Source organism: Rutilus rutilus (genome assembly GCF_951802725.1).
Source record: "Rutilus rutilus genome assembly, chromosome: 14".
In the NCBI taxonomy this organism is placed as follows: Eukaryota; Metazoa; Chordata; class Actinopteri; order Cypriniformes; family Leuciscidae; genus Rutilus; species Rutilus rutilus.
In genome coordinates this window covers 39,601,444-39,623,429 of record NC_140219.1, presented here as the reverse complement: position 1 = coordinate 39,623,429, position 21,986 = coordinate 39,601,444, and the positions used below count along the sequence as shown (strand labels likewise).

General features: G+C 39.7%; 1 protein-coding gene across 1 annotated transcript in view; it reads right to left on the bottom strand.

The window, feature by feature from the left end:
• Positions 1 to 2,506: 2,506 nt before the first annotated feature.
• Positions 2,507 to 21,986, bottom strand: part of cysltr1 (cysteinyl leukotriene receptor 1) — a 26,194-nt gene continuing 6,714 nt past the window's right edge. Inside the window, exon 2 of the mRNA XM_084430180.1 lies at positions 2,507 to 5,319. Coding sequence (XP_084286306.1) covers positions 4,250 to 5,305 — 1,056 coding nt within the window. The 5' untranslated portion in view covers positions 5,306 to 5,319 and the 3' untranslated portion in view covers positions 2,507 to 4,249. The remainder of the gene's footprint in view (positions 5,320 to 21,986) is intronic.

The following is a 21,986-nucleotide window of genomic DNA, read 5'->3' as shown; positions in this document are numbered from 1 at the left end:
CTTTTTAACTGCCGAAGCCAGCGCAGTCTCTTCCCAGTCTGCCATAAAGATGTTGGCATAAGATGGGGTGAATTTTTTGCCCATGGCGGTGCCTTTAACCTGTAAATAGAATTTAGGGTAACACTTTATAATAACTGCACGCTATTAATCATTAGTTAAGCATTAGTAAACAGTTAATTCATCATTTATAAAGCATTAATAGACATTAACAAGCAGTTTATAAATACAGTTATAAATGCAGTATTCTTAATTTATAAACATATCTATAATGTGTTTAATAATTGTGTTTTCATACTTTATTAATGATCAATTTATCATTTCTAAATGAAGTATTGCATTATTTACAAACCGGTTATTTAGGAGTTGTCAGTGGTTCATAAGATCACTTAGAAAGTGTAAGTAAATGATTAATAAACTGTTTAAATACATATTATTATTCAGACATATAGTAATAGTTACTTAGTGTGTTAATAAATGGTTTACTAACATGTATTTCTACTGTAATTCAGGGTTAATTCGGGTAATTATAAAGCATTTAGTAGTGGTCATTTCACTATGTTTGTGAGCTAAACTAAAGTGAGGACTAGTTATGCTTTGTAAAGCATTTATAAAGAAGATTTAAAGGCTGTTAATATTTTTATGTTCTGTATCGCTGTGTTGTATTTGTTTACTTTTTCTGTTTAGAAGAAAACTGAGTCTTTAAATCTCCTTTATAAATGCTTTACAAAGCATAACTAGTCCTCACTTTAGATGAGCTCACAAACATAGTTAACTGACCACTACTAAATTCTTTATAACTACCTGAATCTACTACATTTACTTACACTTTCTAAGTGATCTTATTAGCCACTGACAACTCCTAAATAACCGGTTTGTTATTTGCAATACTTCATTTAAAAATGATAAAGTGATCATTAATAAATTAAGAAAATACAATTATTAAACACATTATAGATATGCTTATGAATCAAGAATACAGCATTTATAACTGTATTTATAAACTGCTTATTAATGTCTATTAATGCTTTATAAATGATGAATTAACTGTTTACTAATGCTTAACTAATAATTAATAGCGTGCAGTTATTATAAAGTGTTACCCTTCATCTAGAAATTATAAATTGATCATTAATAAAGTACAATTATTAAACACATTATAGATATGCCTATAAATCAAGAATAAAGCATTTATAGCTGTATTTATCAACTGCTTATTAATGTCTATTAATGCTTTATAAATGATGAATTAACTGTTTACTAATGCTTAACTAATGATTAATAGTGTTCAGTTATTATAAAGTGTTACCGAATTTAGAATCGAATTCAAAATCATTTTTGGTCAAATTAATCTCGAGTAATTTTAAAATGTATTCGTCTGGTCTTTTGGAGTCTGGAAATTTTTTCATGAATTTTTTGACCGCCTCTAGGCCCACTGTTGTCTCAATGTTTGTGTATAAGCTGTCAATGTCAATTGTGAACAAAAGGGCGCTCGAGGGAATTTTTAAACTGCCAATTTTTTAAATGAAATCATAGGTGTCTTTTAGATAACTGGGGTGTCTGACAGAGAGAGGGTGAAGAAAATACTCTAAATATTCTGCAATGTAATAAGTTTCACTATTGCAGTCGGAAACAATCGGTCTTCCCGGAGACACTTGGAAAGGAATGCTCCAATTCTTGGGCTCTTTATGAATTTTAAGGAGTAAATAGAACCTTCTGGGTCTGGGAAGGCCGTCCCCTGCTAAATACTCTTTTTGTGCTCCACTGATTATTTTCTTCAAACACATCTCTTCTAAAATTTCTCTAACTTCACCAATGGTCTCTGTAAATATTGGTTCTTCGAGATTCGGAGCACAGGGACACCCTTAAATACAAAAACTAAAATCTTAAAATCAACTCTGCACTGCACCAGTAGCCAATGAAGAGGAGCTAAGATAGGCGAGATATGCTTTCTCTTTTTATCCCAGTTAAAAAACGAGCTGCAGCATCCTCTACCAGTTGTAAACGTAATAGTGAAGACTGGTTATTTCCAGCATATAAAGCATTGCAGTAATCAGGAGGAGGCAGAGTGGAAATGATTTAAGAGGGCTCTGGGGCATCATTAAGAAGATTTGAACTGAGTGTGCGTACAGAAAAATCCACGCCAAAGTACATACTTATAAAAACGGTCCCTGACATGGAAAAGTGGAACTGTGGGATCCCTCCTCTGCAATTCCCACAGTAAACAAGGAACTACTGATCAAAAGGGCATAGTCAATATATTCCGCTAGAGTCTCTAGAAAAATAGCTCTCAGGCATCAGATTAATTAGTAAATCATTTAGTCCATTATGAAAAATGCCTTTTAAGGCCACATCATGAAAAGGTCACTTGTACCTTAGTCCACTGAACTCCTCTAGGGAGTGATCGCCTTGACGGAGACGAAAGAGACAGACTTCTGGGTTCATGGCTGGTCGTATATTCTATAACGCTGCCTGGAAAAGGAGCAAATGAGGACGATGGCATAGAAGCCCAAGTGTAGTTTATTTACATTTTATATGATCCAAAAATGTGAAACATAAACCATGAACTAAACCCAAAACATGAATCGAAATATAAACATGAAGTTGTACTATAGACTTGACTATAAATGACTTTGCACAACCAACGTGGCAAACACAAGGGCAATGCAGGACAATGGGACAAACACATGACAAAATCAACCGATGACAACACAGAACTACTAAACAAGATAACAGGACCACGAATCTTTAGGCTGTGTTCGACTTGATGCAGCGCTGTCTAGATCGATCTGCGTATGCCATCAGAGTACGCGAGAGTGATCCGAGAGATGACGGCTGGCTCATTCTGAGCAGCTTCTCTCTGATGACGACACAGCTGTTCCACGATTGGCCGAATCCACCGCATGACAGCGATCACTTATGCTGTGCTTATGTTGAACAGTATTCTTGTACATACAGGCGCTGTATTTAGCAGGGCATAAAGTATTGAATGAAATTGTTTCTGTGGCTTCATGAAAACTTCTGTGAATTTGCCACATATTGCATTTAATCGACTTCATCAGTAATAAAGTACGCAAACACAGCGTGAGCATCACAATGGGTTTCAACTCTCCGTCTGCAATTAGCAAATCTCACCGATCGATAACATCCTGGCAAAGTCGAACACACCTTATGAGAACATGAGACAAAGATCACATGAGGGTGACAGGGAATCACATGACATGAACCAAACACCAAAATAAAAGACATTAAAACACATGAAACAAAACCTAAAACAGATGTGACATTACTCAACTTGTTCATCTTTGGACTATAGATTTACTGCGGATGAACTATAATGTACTGCATTTGTACTGTGTTTATATTTCCTTATATTCTACAGTTCTTAATTTTACTTCAGTTATCCTTCAGAATATGATAATGTTTTACCCATAATTGATTAATATTAACATTTGGGAAATGAATTAACAATCACACATGTACCAAACATGGTTAAGCTATTCAGTAGTTACACATGAACACTGAGTGACTGAAAAATGATAGTGAAATATCTGAGTTCTCTTGGGAGGGGGATCACGCCCCTATAATGTACCATCTTCAGGCCCATTTGTCTTGGGTTGACTGCGTTGGAGGAGGCCTGATTGATACGATCATCGATGGAAGATGACTAGTTAGCTCAGTCTTACTGGTGCCACATGGACAGGGTCTCTGGTTTTGATGGTCCTAGAGTGCTGATTCCACTTGAATTCTGCTTCTTTCTCTTTTCTGTACAGTTTTGATGTCATCTCTGCCTGTTTTGCTCTAATGTCCTACATTTGTTTTCAAAATACATTATTTTCAATAAAATAAGCATTTACATTGATACATCTAAAAGAGCTGTCATAAGTGCATATTAGACAATGAATAAACATTGTACGTAGAAGGCCTTTGTTAAGTGTTCTTTTAAATTGTTAAATAATGAATACCAGACCACATCCAATAACCACTTACTGGGGGTTCAGATATCATAATTATGAAATGCATTTTTGAAAAATAAAATGTATATCCCAAGTATATGTTTTTACCTGCAAATATATTCCCATAATTCTTGAAATGTATATTAATATTAGTCATGCACAAGATCTACAGAGCAGAATATTTGTCTTAATACTGGAATGTAGTACATAGGAATCTCTAATTATTATTAATACTATTTTGAAGAAAAGCTTTCTTCTCTTTTCTTTTCTTTTTGAAATCTGCTTCTGCTTCTGCTCTACCCAAGTTTGTCTGACCCATTACAGCACTGCAGTTCACTCTCCTCCACAGGCGGGGAGCTTCGGAGAACATGCCGGTCTCGCTGAGTTATAGACATGTTTGCAGAAGCCCTGCGGAAGGTGGAGAGGCGGTTACGAAAGTTCTCTCCAGAGAAGAAGTAGAGCATTGGGTCAAAGCATGAGTTGGCAGCAGCCAGGCAGAGGGTGATGACCACAGACTTCTGCATATAGTTAACCTCCTCGCAGGTGGCGTCTTTGCGGGATTTAAAGTGGAGATGCAGCGTGCGTTGTATATGATAGGGCATAAAACTGACCAGGAAAGCCAGCATCACCACAACGATCATCCGAATGGCCTTGTTCCGCGTGTAACGCTGCTTGTTCACACCGTTACTGTTTCTAAGTAGAGTGCGCAAGATGCCTGCATAACACATCAAGATAACCAGGAAAGGTATAATAAAACCCACCACCAGGGAAAAGTAATTCAGTATGACTAGTTTATCTAGGCTGCCTGACGTTTCTGGTGGTTCGAAACACTTGGTTTTGTTTGTCCTTGGATCAATATGCTGACCAGAGAGCAGGAAGGGTGAACTGGTGGTGCAAATGAAGATCCAAATGCCCACGCAAACTACCCATGCCTTCTTCTCAGTGGCTAGCCTCAGGTTCTGCACCGGGAACACGATTGCTAGGAAGCGAGTGAAACTCATAGCCATCATGAAGAAGACACTGCAGTAGAGGTTCACGTACAGCGCATAGGAGCTCACCCGGCAGAGAAAGTCCCCCAGGTTCCACTGGCCTTTGTTGATGTAGTAGAGCACCCGTAGGGGCAGAGTGCTGACACACAGCAGGTCTGACGCGGCCAGGTTCAGCATGTAGATGTGGAAGGCGGAGGTCTGGCGGTAGGTGCGCAGGAGCACGTAAAGGGCAAAGCCATTGCCCATCAGCCCAAAGACAGTGATGATAGAGTATACTGTAGAATAGATCTGGTTACGGAAGTCATCGATTGATGGACACTCTGAATTATTAAACGTAGAGGATGTTATGTTCTGCATAGCCATTCTTGCACTGGTGTCTGAAATAAGAAAGAAAGAAAGAAAGATTTTTCAGAATATAAATATTCAATTCATATAACATTGATAAGTGCTCAACGCTTTTTTCTCAACGCCAACCAGGGCCAGTGGTTCAAATTTTCACTGGCCAATCAGAGCAGAGTTGACCAATCACAACAGACTGGGCCGTCTGAACAATCAGAGCAGAGTAGATCAATCACAACAGAATGAGCTGTCTGGCCAATCAGAGTAGACCAATCACAACAGACTGGGCCATCTGACCAATCCGAGCAGAGTAGACCAATCACAACAGACTGGGCCATCTGACCAATCCGAGCAGAGTAGACCAATCACAACAGACTGGGCCGTCTGAACAATCAGAGCAGAGCAAGTTATTTGAGAATCATTGAAAAATGTGGTGAAAAATGAGAAAATGGTGAAAATGAAACAGTGTTTTGAACTTTGGTGCATGTAAACCTGTAGTAGGAGACTCCAAAACAAATTAGGGGCCTTTAAAATATCATAAAGGGGCATTTTAACCCCTTCCCCATCACCCTCAATTTTGGCAAGTGCTGCATACATGAAATGCCCAAAATAAAAAGGTTACTGCTCATAAGTAATTCTGAATAGAAACATAACACACATACATTTAGAAAGCCAACACTTGAGAGTTTATAGTTCAAGACTCAAAATTAACCAGACTGTTATTAATTTTGAGATATATAAGCTCAAACATATTTTGAACTAAAATAATCTGGGATCACCAGTGATCCCTGACAAATACAAATTTAAACAAATACATTCTATATTAACGTAAAATGTATAGCATGATGTGTGTGTTCATGTATATGATGGTAACACTTTACAATAAAGTTGTATTTGTTAGGATAGGTTACTGCATAAACTAACATGAACAAACAATGACCAATACAGTTTTTCAGCATTTATTAATCTTTGTCAATTCCGATACAGTTGTTCATTTCACTCATGTTACTTCACTGTACATTAACTAATGCTAACAGCAGAGGTCGCGTTAACTAAAAATGTTCCATCATTGGCAGAATTTTTTTTGCAGTGAAGTAAAAATCTGAAAGCCGTCCCTCATTCTGCCAGATTACTCTGAGAGTGATGTATTGTAACCTGTAACTGCAATTCTCACTCCTGTCCACTTGGTGGCGAGTGCAAGCTGGTCAACGAATGGCTTTTCTGTTTACAAGCGGGGGTTTTATATTTTGAAACATGGATTGAGCGATTACGTGAGAGACATGATACGGATTTTGGTAAATTGTTCTGTATCTTTCAACATATTTTCTGATGTTCATTCATGTTAATTTCCTTCTGTAACGTAGTAAAGAGTTTACTCCACTTGAACTCAGGCGCTACAGTGATCTTTCACATCACATTAAAAGAGTGCCAAAACGGTATTTATTGTTTGAATTTTGTGATAAAATTGACAGAATTTCAAAGCTGAGACTTTGTTTCATATCTAAACTAACAAAGCTTATTGCGATTTATTGGACAAACATTCATGACGAAACCTGGAAAGTGACCCACAATCTCTGTTCAACTTTCTCTTCTTATGTTAATAAATGCATAATTTAGCCTATCTGCTTGTGCTGTAAATTTGTGAATAAAAATGAAAATGTGAGCAAAAACAGAGCCTATTAAATGGCTTATTATCATTAAAATAGGAAAATTCAAATGACAGTTAATAATAGATTAATAGACAGAATTTTTATGACCCAGTCCGTAAAGATGACGGACAATGCAGAAGTCTAGAGTCTAGTGACCTCTGGCTAACAGTTACAGATTTAAATACTGAAATTAATATTAATATTAATTTATTATTATATAAGATTATTTGCATATATGCAACCCCAACTCCAAACTTTCTTGTCAGCAGATAAAGACAACATAAAAAAATATATAATTCAAAGTGGTGAGTTTTTACCACAACCTTTTATTATTTCTGTGAAGAGAACGCTGGAGAGACACTGGAATAGGATCACAAGGGCTGGTAATACAGGAATGAGGTAAGAGGATAATCACAGGAGGTAGTTAATCACAGTCCAAGCGCATGGGAAGATACCTGAAGTCCAAGTTGAGACTAGACAATGAGTGCAACTGAAGTGTGTGCTTTTACACTGAGAGTGATTGACGAGATAATGAGCTGCAGGTGTGGGTGATCAGTACTCTGGTGATTGGGATCGTAGTTAGGGAGTAACGTTGGAGCCTGGCAAATCCATGACAGTATCCCCCTCTCCACGGCCCACTCCCGAGGACCGGTGACCCTGATGTCGAGGTGGTTGACCTCTGCTGTGTGGTGCTGGATGTTTCAGGATGTTTCTCGTGGAAGGAGGGGAGTAACGTTGGATCAAGTATGTCGTCTCTTGGTACCCAGGAACTTTCTTCGGGTCCATACTCCTCCCAGTCCACGAGGTACCCTAACCCCCCTGAGGTCGGCGGTATCGCCGGCGATACCAGCTCGCTTTTTTTTATCAGTGTAAAAGAAACTCAGAAATACTCTGTTGACTTTGATTTTCCATAGGAGTTTCATACATCAATCGATTCTGTTAAATGTGTATTATTTTTGTGTATACTCACAATAAAAACAAAGTGTGGTGCTTTTTGCCAAATAAAGAAAAATAAACACGAAGCTAGGTTCTGCCTTCTCTCTGTCCGTGTAGTCCATTCTGAAACGCGTCCGAAAATGAATCATAACTCAGCGAATACTTCTCACACAGGCATGTGAGTTATGTCTTTATGAAGCTTGAAATCTCTTCTTTTAAATGAAGTTATTTATATAAAACACAAATGTTTTCAACTCATGTAATCCGCTTGAAAGCAAGGAGAGTTACCGTTTTTCCTTCTCCCTTCATTATCTCTAAATGAGCTGCGGCCGCCCCGCCCCCGGCGCGATTCACATGTAAATAGTTTAGGTGATCTAGTATGCATCGCATACGCCCCCCGATCAATGCCATAAAAACACAGTTTCTATCAGACTTACTGATAGTTCATCTCGTTTTGAGTATGGCACGCTTCTCCGGTAATAAAGACGCCCTTCAGATGATTCTGGACAGCGCCGGGTTGTTTCCTCAGAGGAAGATTGTAACAGACGACGAACGGCAGCATATTGAAGAGCGAATTCCGCCGAGGACACAATTTCGGAGTAAGTTTTACTTAAAAGTCTTTTGTCTTTTATTTTTCGTGTTCGCATTTATGAGGAAAAAAACAATATTACCTGACAGTTCTCCATTATGGACGCGAGCGCTCTAAGCACTAAAATACTTTCAAACATTCACAGAGACCTCAAAACAGAAAGTACAAATCCTTTCTTTAAAACGAATTTCGTTTTGTATCAATTGTATCTTAATTTTAATAATTTTTTCATTAACAAATTTCCTGGATTTAAAGTAAATATAGGCTAGCAATCACAACATAAGGTCTGAATGGGTTAGATTTGGGTACAGTTTTTACTGTAGAATATACTGCCACATCAAATAAGCTTTTGTTTAGCAATTTCTATATATAAAATAGCCTACTATTTTTGTCAAAAATAAAGTCATCAACTAAGATGTTAGCTGTTCCAATGTTGGCTATATTCAAAGTAATGAATACATAGATAAAATGTAGGCCTATAATCTTTTTTTTTTTACAAAAAAAGAGTACACTTGAAATATTGTTGAAATTGTAATTATTGTTGTTGTAACCTTTTTAACTTTGAAATATGTATGATAAAATGTATACTTTAGTTTTTACAAAGAAAGATTACACTTGAATTGTTGTTGTAATTGTAACCTTTTTAATAAAAATATATATTTACAAGGTAGATGTAAACAAACTTTTAAAAGGTAAATATAAGCCTTTTCTTTAAATAATTTTTATTGTGTTTTATTAGTGACAAATTTGGGGAGAGGATAAATATTCCAAAACTGAAAATACAGTATGAGAATTAACTGCACAATTACTAGACATGTTTTCCTTGGATATTATAGGCCAAATTGCAAGCACAATATGTGGAAAAATAAAAAAGAATTGAGATGCTTCCAACTGTTGCTCTTGCATTCTTGTGGCTCAGTGACTCACCTGAATGAATGGCTAATTAAGTATGCGGGCCCCATTGTCTCCTGAGGTGTGAACCACTACATATGCATGATCTGTGACGCCCACTCCGCATATGGCCTTTCCAAACAGAAAGTGCTTTGCAAAATTCAAATCAATGTATTGTGTTATGTGAATGATTAGGCAGGGTGATTTTCACATCATTTTGAAGAAAAAACACTAGGCAATGACATCTATTAGACAAAAGTCTTATTGGCACATATTTAGTATGTGTTTTATGGCCTTATTTCAGAAACTTTAGTTTTTAGTTTTTTCAATAACCACGCATAAACATTATTCTCTCAAAAATGCAGACATGTACATTATTGTTGCTCACATATTATGGTAGCCCTGTTTGTGCTAAATAGTGTGTAATTTTTTTTTTGCCATTAATATGTTTATAAGCAACTGAAAAAAGCACAAATGTCAGGGCATGTCAGAACATCTCAAGGACCCCAAAAACACCTCAGACCCCAGAGGGTTAAAGGGTCTCATTTATAAGCGTGACGTACTCACAAAACTGGCCTGGAAACGTGCGTACGCCACTTCCCACGCAAAGATTGTGATCTATTAAAAACAAACTTGACGGGAGAATGTGCGCACCTGTAAGTAAACTCTGAGCCATGCATACGCACATTATGAATACACTTTAAATCTTCATTATGAGTCCTAATAAAAAATACAGTGCATGTTCACAATAAAAGTTTAAATAAAAAAAAATATGATTTAAACTATGTTTTTCATCTGATATACACATTTAGATTAAATAGGTCTCTCATTAATGGAGTTAAGTTCTTAATTTGCTGTCGGTGCGTGACTTGTGCCAGGGCTAGCATCGCTAATCATAGCTTACATTAACTTTTACTAGCAGTGATTTTAAAGGATTTCTCCAAATAGCATGCCAAACTTTACCTGTCGAGTAGAAACTTTGCGACTGAGGCATCAGTGGGAAGCCCAACCTGTGCTTTTAGCGCACGCCAACGTGTGAAATATTCTCCCAAAAACACTCTGGTCTTGTTTCTTTCTTCAGAGGCCTTTCTCTTCTTGTCATACAATTCGTAGACACTTTTTCTCTTGGATCCTACGCACAGTTTTATAAAACGAGACCCCCAGGTGAATCCAGGATCTCACATACAGAGTAAATGGCTCCATCCTCCATGACTAGAGGCAGGGGAGATCCTCCACAAGACCAGGATCTGTGGGAGAAGAAGAGAATGGGGAATGGGGAGGTTTCAGATGAGATGCATGGAATGTGGGATGTGTGGGTAAATGATGGTGTACAGAATCCCAAACCCTCTCACTCTCTCGGAACCTGTGATCCACTGCTGGGACGTTGGATGGTTCCCCGGATCACGGGAACAACAGTGCCTGGTAACCGAGCACAAAGGGTGGGGGTGAGGGGTGAGATGACAGGCTTACGTTCACACCTAGGAGAGAGAGGAATGCCTTCCATATTCTAGAAATTAATTGCAATCCACAGTCTGAAACAATGTCTTCTGGGAGTCTGAAGTTCCTAAAGACGTGATTAGATGTGTTTAGCTGTTTCCATGGCGGTGGGTAAACCTTTTAGAGGGACTAGTCGGCAGGCCTTGGAGAAGCGATCCTATGACTAGGACACAGGTGAAACCATCTGAAGGGGTTAAGTCTGTGATTTGTCCACTCCTTGGTGTGACCAGGGACATCTTGGAATAGGCGGAGGAAGAAGTTTGCCAGATGGGTAGGTGGCGTGGAGTTTTTGTGATGGCACAATTGGAGCATTCCTGCACAAACTGTCTGACAAACCTTGAGGTCATTAGAGGGGTACAGTGAATGTGTGGAATATACTGGCGAACTGATGGACACCCCGGCGCAGGATTCCCAGAGGCATTGGCTTGTCTCAGTTGTTCCTCTATGGACCATTTAATTGGCCTTCCGATGAAAAAAATGTCTTGGTCAGGATATTAATTTGTATCATCATGAGCATGGACACGAGATAGGAAACATGGATATCGAAGTGGGTGACAGGAGTTGAGTGTCCTGCCCTCACGCAGATATTCGAGATGCGTGTGATCAGTAAATGGATGATGGGTGCCTTCAAACCAATGCCTCCATTCTTCAAGACCCAATTTTATGGCAAGTAACTCTATTGCCAATGTCGTAGTTCCTCCCCACCGGGGTAAGCTTTCGGGAGAAGGCACATGGATGGAGTTTAGGAGGTGTCTCCTGCTGCTGAGAAAGCCCTGCTCCTATGCCTGTAGTAGAGGCGTCTGCCATCACGATGAAGGGCTTGTTGAGGTCTGGATGGAAAGCTTGCGTGGCAGATGGATTCCCCCTCTGGGGTCGGCAAACGCAGCAACATAGACTTAAAATACTCCGTCATTTATGGTCATATAAATAAAATCAATACATGATTATACTGTAAACTATAGAGGGTCTTCTTTTATTTGTGTACACTCACATTAACATCAAAACCTTGTATTTTTGTAAAATAATTCAAGTAAACGGTCTCCGCAAACATCTTTCTGAAACAAGTCTGGAAAATGAACTGAAACTCAGCTAATACTTATCACACAAACATGAAACATACGTCTAAAGAAAGCTTTAAACGTCTACCTTTAAATAAAACAATTCACATTTAAAATAAATATTCTCCTGCAATGTAATCTGTGTGAAACTAAAGAGAAGTACAGTTTCAGCTAATTATCTTTAATGTGTTCACACCCACTCGCAGAGCGCGCTATTCATAAGATAATGTGTTGAGAACATCTATGCAAAATAGATAAACGCCCCCAGCCAAATGCCTTAAAAGCAGCAAGTTTCACATAAACATATTTTACTGGTTGGACTATTTCCAGACTTGCCATCCAGTATTCACAGTATTGAAATTTAAAATATATCTTAATAGGCAGATTTTAGTTACATTCACATGGTCTAGCCTATAGGCTATATGCTGTATGATATGTAATAATAATATAAATATATTATATTATAAAAATATTATGTATGTATAGATTATATTTTGACTATAGTGTGTAAGGCTGCCTCATTATCATCAATGAAGCATGTGCTCGCAAATATCTGTTGTAAATGTGCTGAACTGTGTAAATATGGTTGATGAAGTGTGCATATGTCTTGATGTTTGCGGGAATGGCCCACTGACACACATATACAGCACACGTCTACCGATATTCACATCAGTTATTTATATAGGCTAATGGTACTATACTTTGAAATATGTAATAATAGTTTTCAACTTTTATTTAAAGGAATGTACTGTAGCTGCATCACCTTCACCTGCACCTCAGAGGGCGCGCAGCAACACAGACGGAAATCAGAAAGAGCAAGTACATATTTACCCACTATATTACAGATGTTAGGTCAATTGTTTTTATACTTCGTGATGATACAATATGTATATGTGCCTGTGTGGCTTTGCAAAAATTGTGGTGTTGTTGTTATGCATGCCCAATATTACAATTAGTGATTGGTAATGTTAATATAAAAGAGCTTATTTTTTGTTGTTTTATCAACATGCTGATTGCCCATTGGCATAGTACTTTGTTCAACCTTTATTAATATTATTATTTTTATAGGAATGTGGTAGCACCACTCTCACCTTCACCTCGCACTGGGAGGGCACGCGTGTCGTGTATTTTTTGTGTAATAAAAATGCTCACAGTTCTTTGTTTTACAGCTATAAAGATGATGGTGATCATCAGACACCTGTTGCAAAGAGGGCCAAGACACACATTCAGACAAGCAACAGAGACTGACATTGATATGGTTCCACAGCCTCTGAGCTTCCTGCCCGCACGGGAACCTGGACCACAGCTGAGTCCTGCTGACACACACACACTCCCCAGAGTGTCTTCAAAATGTTTTTTTTTCTGAGAATGCAGTGTCAACTCTGTGCCACAACACCAATGCTCAGGCTGCTGGTGCAATTGCAAAAGGGACCGCAAATATAAATGGACTGATGTCAGCATCAGTGAGATGTACAGCTACATTGGGCTGCTGTTTAAATGGCCATGGAGAAGGTCAGCTCCATCAGGGACTACTGGCGGCAAGACAGTCTTTTCTCTTTGCCTTTTCCTGCCACAATCATGTCAAGAGACCGATACCGCACCATTTCATGGAATGTGCACATGAGTCTCCCAGATGCAGATAAGGAGAATGACAGAAAGAGTGGCACAGCTGAACATGACCGTCTTTTCAGGGTCAAACCTCTCATGGACACTATCCGTTATGCTTGTAAAGCCATCTATCATCCTAAAAGAAACTTAGCTGTGGATGAAAGAATGGTGGCATGGAAAGCACACTCAGGTATGACACAGTTCATAAAAGCTAAGCCAACAAGGTGGGGTTTCAAGTTGTTTGTTCTTGCAGACTCATTAAATGGATACACTTTGGACTTTTCTGTGTATGCAGGAAAGAACAACTTTCCCACAGGCCATGGACTGTCACGTGATGCTGTAACATCTCTTTTGGACTGTAGAGTTTTAGGCTCTGGGTACCATGTGTACATGGACAGTTTCTACACAAGCCCAAAGCTCCTAAAAGACTTGTTTGCAATGAAGTTTGGTACATGTGGGACTTACAGGGACAGCAGGAAGGACTGCCCACGTGATGCAGCTAATTCACTCTCTAAAAAATCTGCCAGGGGATCCGTCAGGTGGATTCGGGATGGACCTCTTGTACAAGTGGATGGACACACGAGAGGTATCTGTCTGTTCCACCATTCATTCCGCTTATACTGGTGAGACTGTGCAGAGGAGGGTGAAAACACAAGATACATGGAGGACAACGACATTTCCATGTCCTGCACCTGTGACTGAATACAACAAACACATGGGGGGTGTGGACCTGTCCGATCAGCTCTTACAGTACTACACAACACAGCACAAAACAATGAAGTGGTACAGAAAGATCTTTCTACACTTCTTGGACATTGCTGCCACCAATGCTTTCCTTATCCACAAAGAGCTATGTGGTAACATGACCTATAAAGAGTTCATGGAAAGGCTTATTGCAGAGCTCTGTGGTGTGTCACAGAAAGTAGCACCAAAACAAACCAGTAGTGACCATATACCCGTTCCAGGAGCTGAGCTGGGCTCAGATGCAAAGAATATTTCCACAGTTGGTCGCAAGAGCTGTGTGCTTTGCAAAGTACACCTTGGAAATGGCAGGCATGTAATGTTCACTTTTGTCTTCAGTTGAACAGGAACTGTTTTCAAAAATGGCACAAAGACATGTAACTATATTCTCAAAACTGTGTGCTGTGAACTGTTCTCTTCAAAGTTTACAAAGCTTATGTGCAATACCATGTGAGTGAGTAGGCTATACGCATAGGTGGATGAGTAGGCTCATACAAACCATCCATCTTCAGTAAGACTCTCGTCTCTCTCTGTGTGCACTGAACACTTTAATTATTTTCATTTCTTCTTGCACTCACTCTGTTTGCACTTTTGGCCCAAATGTTTCTTTTGAACTGTCTTTTGTAAATAAATGCAGCCTTGGTGAGCAGAAGAGACTTCTTTTAAAAAAAAAAAATTATGTACAGACCTAAAACTTTTGAACGGTAGTGTAGGTCTAAAGTTTTTAAGTAAAGTTTTTATGTAAAGAAAATGTATTACAACTTTTAACTTAAACTTGATTTTGTGAATAAACTACAAACAATACATTCAATCATTAAGTCTCCTCACATTCATTCTCTATAGTTCCCAGTCACATTCCTCATGATGTTCCCAGGGGAGGGTCTTTGTCTCCTCAGGTGTGAATCACTGCATTATTCATGATGTTTCACGCCATGAACCTAACCTAACCTAACCCTAACCCTAACCCACGCATACAGCCATTCTGACACTAAAAGTGTCTTACAAAAGTTAAATGACTATATTGTTTTGTATGAGTGAGTGCTCAGGATAATTTTCACATCATTTTGAAGAAAAAACAAGATGCTGTTCTGAAAAGTCTTGTGAACAAATGTTTACTATGTGTTATATGGTGTTATTTCAGTAACTTAACATTTAGGTTATTTTTTTCCAAAAACACGCATAAACATATTCTCATAAATACAAACATGTACATACATGCTGCTCACATATTACTGTAGCGCTGTTTGTGCTGAATACAGTATAATCAGACATTAGCCATTAATATGTTTTAAAGTAACTGAAAAAAGCAGAAATGTCAAGGCATGTCAAAACTTCTCCAGGGCCCCAAAATACCCTCAGACCCCAGAAGGTTAACCCAGAAATAAGTCGACTGCACAGTCCCATGGCCTGCGAGGTGGTAATTTGGGTGGCTCGTCTTGGGCAAAAACCATCTCTGAAGGGGGCATAGCAGTCAGGATTTTCCACTGATTGGAGTTCGATCAGGCTTTCATTGAAGGTGGCACTTGAAGAGGTTGAAAAGAAATTGGAGACCGCAACAGTAAGTCTGGGAAACGGGTAGGAAAACAGTGATCACCCCACTTCAGGATTTCACCAGAAGTCTAGGAGATGATTGGTTGATGTTTGACAAGCCACGGACGCCAGCGGTGAACTTTTGCAGAACTAGAGGATGGATTTCTTCACAATATAATTGACCAAGACCGACTTGTATGGAACCAGCGCGGAAGCGGACATTCTCACAGCTGAGCGGTTTTCCAGTTACTGAGCGTACTTGGTAACTTGTTTCATTGGCAGTCTTTTGGAGGTTGAGCTGGTGCAGAGCTCCCTGGAGATGAAGTTCCGGGCTGACCCAGAGACAATGAGGGTGATGACTAAAACAAACACATTGGTGACAGAAAAATACAATGGAAGTGAGAGAAGTTGAACTGATACATAAACTACAAACTATAAACTATAGGCTCGTTCCATCCACTTGCAGCAGCCAGCTTGCAGAACTTTAAAGCATAATCATCCCTGACGGGTATGGTATAATTGATTACTGACAGAGGAATCGCCTAAAGGCTTTCCAAATACCTCACAGAAGTGATCAACAAAACTGTTCAGGGATTATTTTATGGGTCCCGCTTGTTGCCAGAACGTCTCAGCCGACTGAAGCACTCATCCCGTCAGCAGTGAAATAATGAAGGCCACATTCACTCGCTCAGTGGGAAAATAATGCGGCTGCATCAACAGGGCCAGTAAACATTGTATCCGGAATCCGTTGCAATCCTCCGCCACACCAGAGTAGGGCACCGTGTTGACCATGGGACTGGAAGTGAATGTCGACAAAGCAGGAGGAATTGGTGCGGTGGTGACTGGTGTGAGATCGCGACTAAGTGGACTCTTAACTGTAAAAGGATCAAGGAACATTTAAATTCTCAGTGTATGACCCCTTTCAAATAACCGTGTCATCTGCAGCTCTTAACCCTCTGAGGTCGGCAAACGCGCCCACGCGTTTTGCTGGATTTTTTTCAGTTCAGTTCAAAAGAAATTAATTTTGCTCTGTTGACTTTGATATTACAAGCAAGTTTCATACATCAATCGATTCTGTTAAATGTGTATTATTTTTCTGTATACTCACAATAAAAACAAACTGTTGTGCTTTTTGCCAAATAAAGAAAAATAAACATGATGCGAGTTCTGCCTTCTCTCTGTCAGTGAAGACCATTCTGAAACGCGTCCGAAAATGAACAATAACTCAGCGAATACTGAGTCAAACAGGCATACAGACACACAGGCATGAAGCTTGAATTCTCTTCTTTAAAATGAGGTAATTTATATAAAAAACAAATATTCTCATCTTGTGAAATCTGTATTAAAAGAGAGCGATTCCAGTCGAGCTCATTACAGCTCATTCAAAGGTAATGTGACTCCGCCCACGGAGAGCGCGTGCTATTCAAACGCAAATTACTGAGGCAAACCTGTGAACGCCCCCATATCAGCTCGAGAAAACACAAGTTTATTCAGATCATTGTAGCCTACGTGTTTACACCATCTGGCAGCGCTGTGAGGAATAATAATAATGGAAAATCTACCTCAGAGTGCGGGTATTGCAGGAGAGAGGATCCGAATATGTAGTACGTTTTTTTTCCTTCTCAAGTTAATCGCGTTTCTGTGAATGAATGAACGGCAGCCGCAGAGATGCGCGCTGTTTACCACAGCTCGCAAAAAGACAGTTTAAATTTAAATTGCGTCTCTGTGTGAATGAATGATGATGTTTTAGCAAACTGTATTGCTATACTGAGCTGAGTAAAAATCGACAGAAATATGTTGAAATAAAATGTAGGCTATTTGTATAAGCAACGTATTAAACTGAAAATTAACATTTATATGCCCTAATATTTCATAAAAACAACGTTACAGTCAGGCGTTTCTGTTTGTGAATGAATGTTTCGGTTTTAGCAAACTGTATTGCTATACTGAGTAAAAATCGACTGAAATATGTTGAAATAAAATGTATTTGTATAAGCAACGTATTAAACTGCAAATTAACATTTATATTTCTTATAATAAAAATGAAAGACCTATGTTACAGACATATGAAAGACAACATTTCGTTGATTAGTTTTGGATAGATTATACATTTTTACTGTAAAATATCTGCCACCTCAAATAAGCTTTTGTTTGCCAATATTTGCTCATGTTAAATATAGTATGTTTTGTCAAAAATAAAGTAATCAAATAATCAATCAAATCCTTAACTTTGAAATATGTATGATAAAATGTATAATTTAGTTTTTACAAAGAATGATTACACTTGAATTGTTGTTGTAATTGTAACCTTTTTAATAAAAAAATATATTTACAAGGTAGATGTAAACAAACTATTAAAAGGTAAATATAAGCCTTTTCTTTAAATAATTTTTATTGTGTTTTATTAGTGACAAATTTGGGGAGAGGATAAATATTCCAAAACTGAAAATACAGTATGAGAATTAACTGCACAATTACTAGACATGTTTTCCTTGGATATTATAGGCCAAATTGCAAGCACAATATGTGGAAAAATAAAAAAGAATTGAGATGCTTCCAACTGTTGCTCTTGCATTCTTGTGGCTCAGTGACTCACCTGACTGAATGGCTAATTAAGTATGCAGGCCCCATTGTCTCCTGAGGTGTGAACCACTAAATATGCATGATCTGTGACGCCCACTCGAATATTGCCTTTCCAAACAGAAAGTGCTTTGCAAAAGTGCTTTGCACCCTTGGCAGGGTGATTTTCACATCATTTTGAAGAAAAAACACTAGGCGATGACATCTATTAGACAAAAGTCTTATTGGCACATATTTAGTATGTGTTTTATGGCCTTATTTCAGAAACTTTAGTTTTTAGTTTTTTCAATAACCACGCATAAACATTATTCTCTCAAAAATGCAGAATGTACATTCTTGTTGCTCACATATTATGGTAGCCCTGTTTGTGCTAAATAGTGTGTTTTTTTTTATTTTGCCATTACTATGTTTATAAGCAACTGAAAAAAGCACAAATGTCAGGGCATGTCAGAACATCTCAAGGACCCCAAAAACACCTCAGACCCCAGAGGGTTAAAGCTGCTCTAAACGATGTTGGGTGACGTCACTTCTTGTTGACGCTCGAAGTATTGTCAAACAAAACGGAGGCTAACTCGACCCTCCCTCCTCCTCCTCCTCCTTCTCCCCCCTTTTTTGAATAAAGCACTTTTGGCTCGATATAAAAAATATTATAGATATAGCTCTGAAAAATCATTACCACAAACAACCCTGAGTGCTTGTGGTGTGAACCACTCCATTGTTTTGACGTAGAAATGGTAAAATGGCACAATTATGTCTTGCGGTCTGGATGGAACCAAGCCATTGTCTGGATCCGGACCGTGGTACGCCATTTTTATAACACTGAATTACACCAATTAGTTACTCTTCCTTTTGGGTTTGTTCAGGACACACGCTATCTTTCAGCGTCTCATGGACAGGATCGCACTGCCACTCTGCCTATCTGGATGATATAATCATTTACAGTATTGGCTGCGGCATGTGAAACATCTGCTAGCTCTCCTGAGATTACTGAGAGTGATCTAATGGCGAACCCGTGGAAGTGTGCGGTTGGGTGTGTGGAGGTAAGGTAACTGGGCTTAGGAGAACAAGACAGGAGATGAGCAGTGAGTAAGTGGGTCAAGTGCAACATGACTAACACCTGTTTCTGATGGCTCCCCGGCCTGAGTCGGGTGGTGGGCGTATGTGGCTTGGGGGACGCGAGTGATGCTAACCACAGCAGTGAGTGGGGGACGCGAGTGATGCTAACCACAGCAGTGAGTGGTACAGCGGAATCAGCAATGGGAGAACAAGATGGGAGATGAGCAGTGAGTAAGTGGTCAAGTGCAACATGACTAACACCTGTTTCTGATGGCTCCCCGGCCTGAGTCGGGTGGTGGGCGTATGTGGCTTGGGGGACGCGAGTGATGCTAACCACAGCAGTGAGTGGGGGACGCGAGTGATGCTAACCACAGCAGTGAGTGGGGGACGCGAGTGATGCTAACCACAGCAGTGAGTGGTACAGTGGAATCAGCAATGGGAGAACAAGATGGGAGATAAGCAGTGAGTAAGTGGTCAAGTGCAACATGACTAACACCTGTTTCTGATGGCAGTAATTGGCATGGAGGGACATTATAAAAGCACACTGACTATCTGGTAAGGTGAGAGATACTACGGCAAATATTTTATTTTGTGTAAATAAAGAGTTTTGAGAGCTCACCCAGCCGACCCTGTCTTCTCCTCCTTCCTTCATACGATACTCTTCACAGATGGATATAATAATGTTAATATGTATGCGGAACTGTGATGAAGCGAGACCACTGCTCGCTTCCGGGGAAGGGAATAAAGGTAACTTGGGTCCGTGAGGATGTAAACAAAATGATGGCTTACTCGCAGAGCACTCTCGTGCAAGGTGTAGTTTATTTACAGTGCCAAAAAACAGACAGTCCACAGTGAAATATGTATATACAGGTGCACACAAAAACCTAGGAAGTACCAAAAATAAATAAAATAAAAATAAAGACTGGGAAATTTCCAAAACGTATCCACAGTAAAAGGTTTGCTTGAGGCACCGCAGTTGCACTCTTGCTCTGACTTGGTTAACAAGTCCTGATTGTGAGTCTAGCCTCCCTTTTTATAGGCCAGACTCCGCCTTCTTTGGAAAAACCCATTGAGAGGTAAAGATATACAAACTCTTACCAGTTACATTGTACCCACCAAAATGTTCATCAATCAACATTAAACAATATTTCTCACTGGTAATTATCAAATAAATACATTGTAATAATACATCATTATCAACAACACCGAAACACATAAATACCAAACACTTAATTCACATATAATCCCCCCCTAATCACAAGACAATGGTTTCACCGGCTTTGGCGGCACTGCGCTATCCAACTATTACGTCATAAATATCCGCTCTTCGTCTGCTCGGTTTGGCCGATGCAGCGTTTACCCGCCAGAAGCCCGACTACCCCCATAAAACAAACAAACAAATGAAGACACTTGAACAAAACACAAGACACGGACGATGTGTGTGTGTGTGTGTGTGTGTGTGTAATGATCGGGTATGCTACTGGACTGAAGGGAAATGTGGTGTGGAGAAATGTCCGTGAGCCATCGGACCGGCGTGTGCACCCGCGTTGCCGATAGCAAAACAACAGGTGAGGACGGGACTGGAGAGTGAATAGGGTATGTATGCAAGTGCGTTTGTGTGTGCGTGCCAGTGCTGCTCCCTCAGCGGTGACGATCAGACAGATTTGTCACAGGAACATATCTGCTACTTCTCCCGGAAGATCGCGGACACACACACACATCAACCAGAGCGAGAGCGAGAGCAGACCCATCAACGTGCTTCGTTCGTGCTCGAGAAAGATTTGACAGATTTGTTTTTGAACCACAAAATCAACAATGTCACCAAAGACACGTGTTGGTTGTGAGGGAAAGATAACCTTGTTCAGCTTCCCAAAGATCCCAGCGTTAAGGGAAAAGTGGATGCAGTTATTTTTTTCCGGGGCAGCAACAGAGTTGTGCAAGTATGTTTGTTTGTTCCCGGCATTTCGGTTGACGAATGTTTCATAAACAAGGCCCAGTTCGATGCTGGATATGCAGATAGTTTGAAACTGAAAGACGGAGCGATAAAATATCCCGGTCATGAGTCGGAACCAAAGGCATCAAATGTCTGTGTTTTGATGGCAATCGGCACATAAGTGAATCAAAAGTTATTCATGGATAATGCAATAATGTATTGTGTGTGTTTAAATAAATTTGTTTAGCTGACCACCGTAAGTGTCCATTTGTTTATCCTAAAACCACTCCGTGCTTGTGACTCTTTAGCTCCGCCCACAGCACACCTCCTGGAGCTCGACTGTGACTCTTTAGCTCCGCCCACAGCACACCTCCTGGAGCTCGACTGTGACTCTTTAGCTCCGCCCACAGCACGCCTCCTGGAGCTCGAATGTGACTCTTTAGCTCCGCCCACAGCACGCCTCCTGGAGCTTGAATGTGACTCTTTAGCTCCGCCCACAGCACACCTCCTGGAGCTCGACTGTGACTCTTTAGCTCCGCCCACAGCACACCTCCTGGAGCTCGACTGTGACTCTTTAGCTCCGCCCACAGCACGCCTCCTGGAGCTCGAATGTGACTCTTTAGCTCCGCCCACAGCA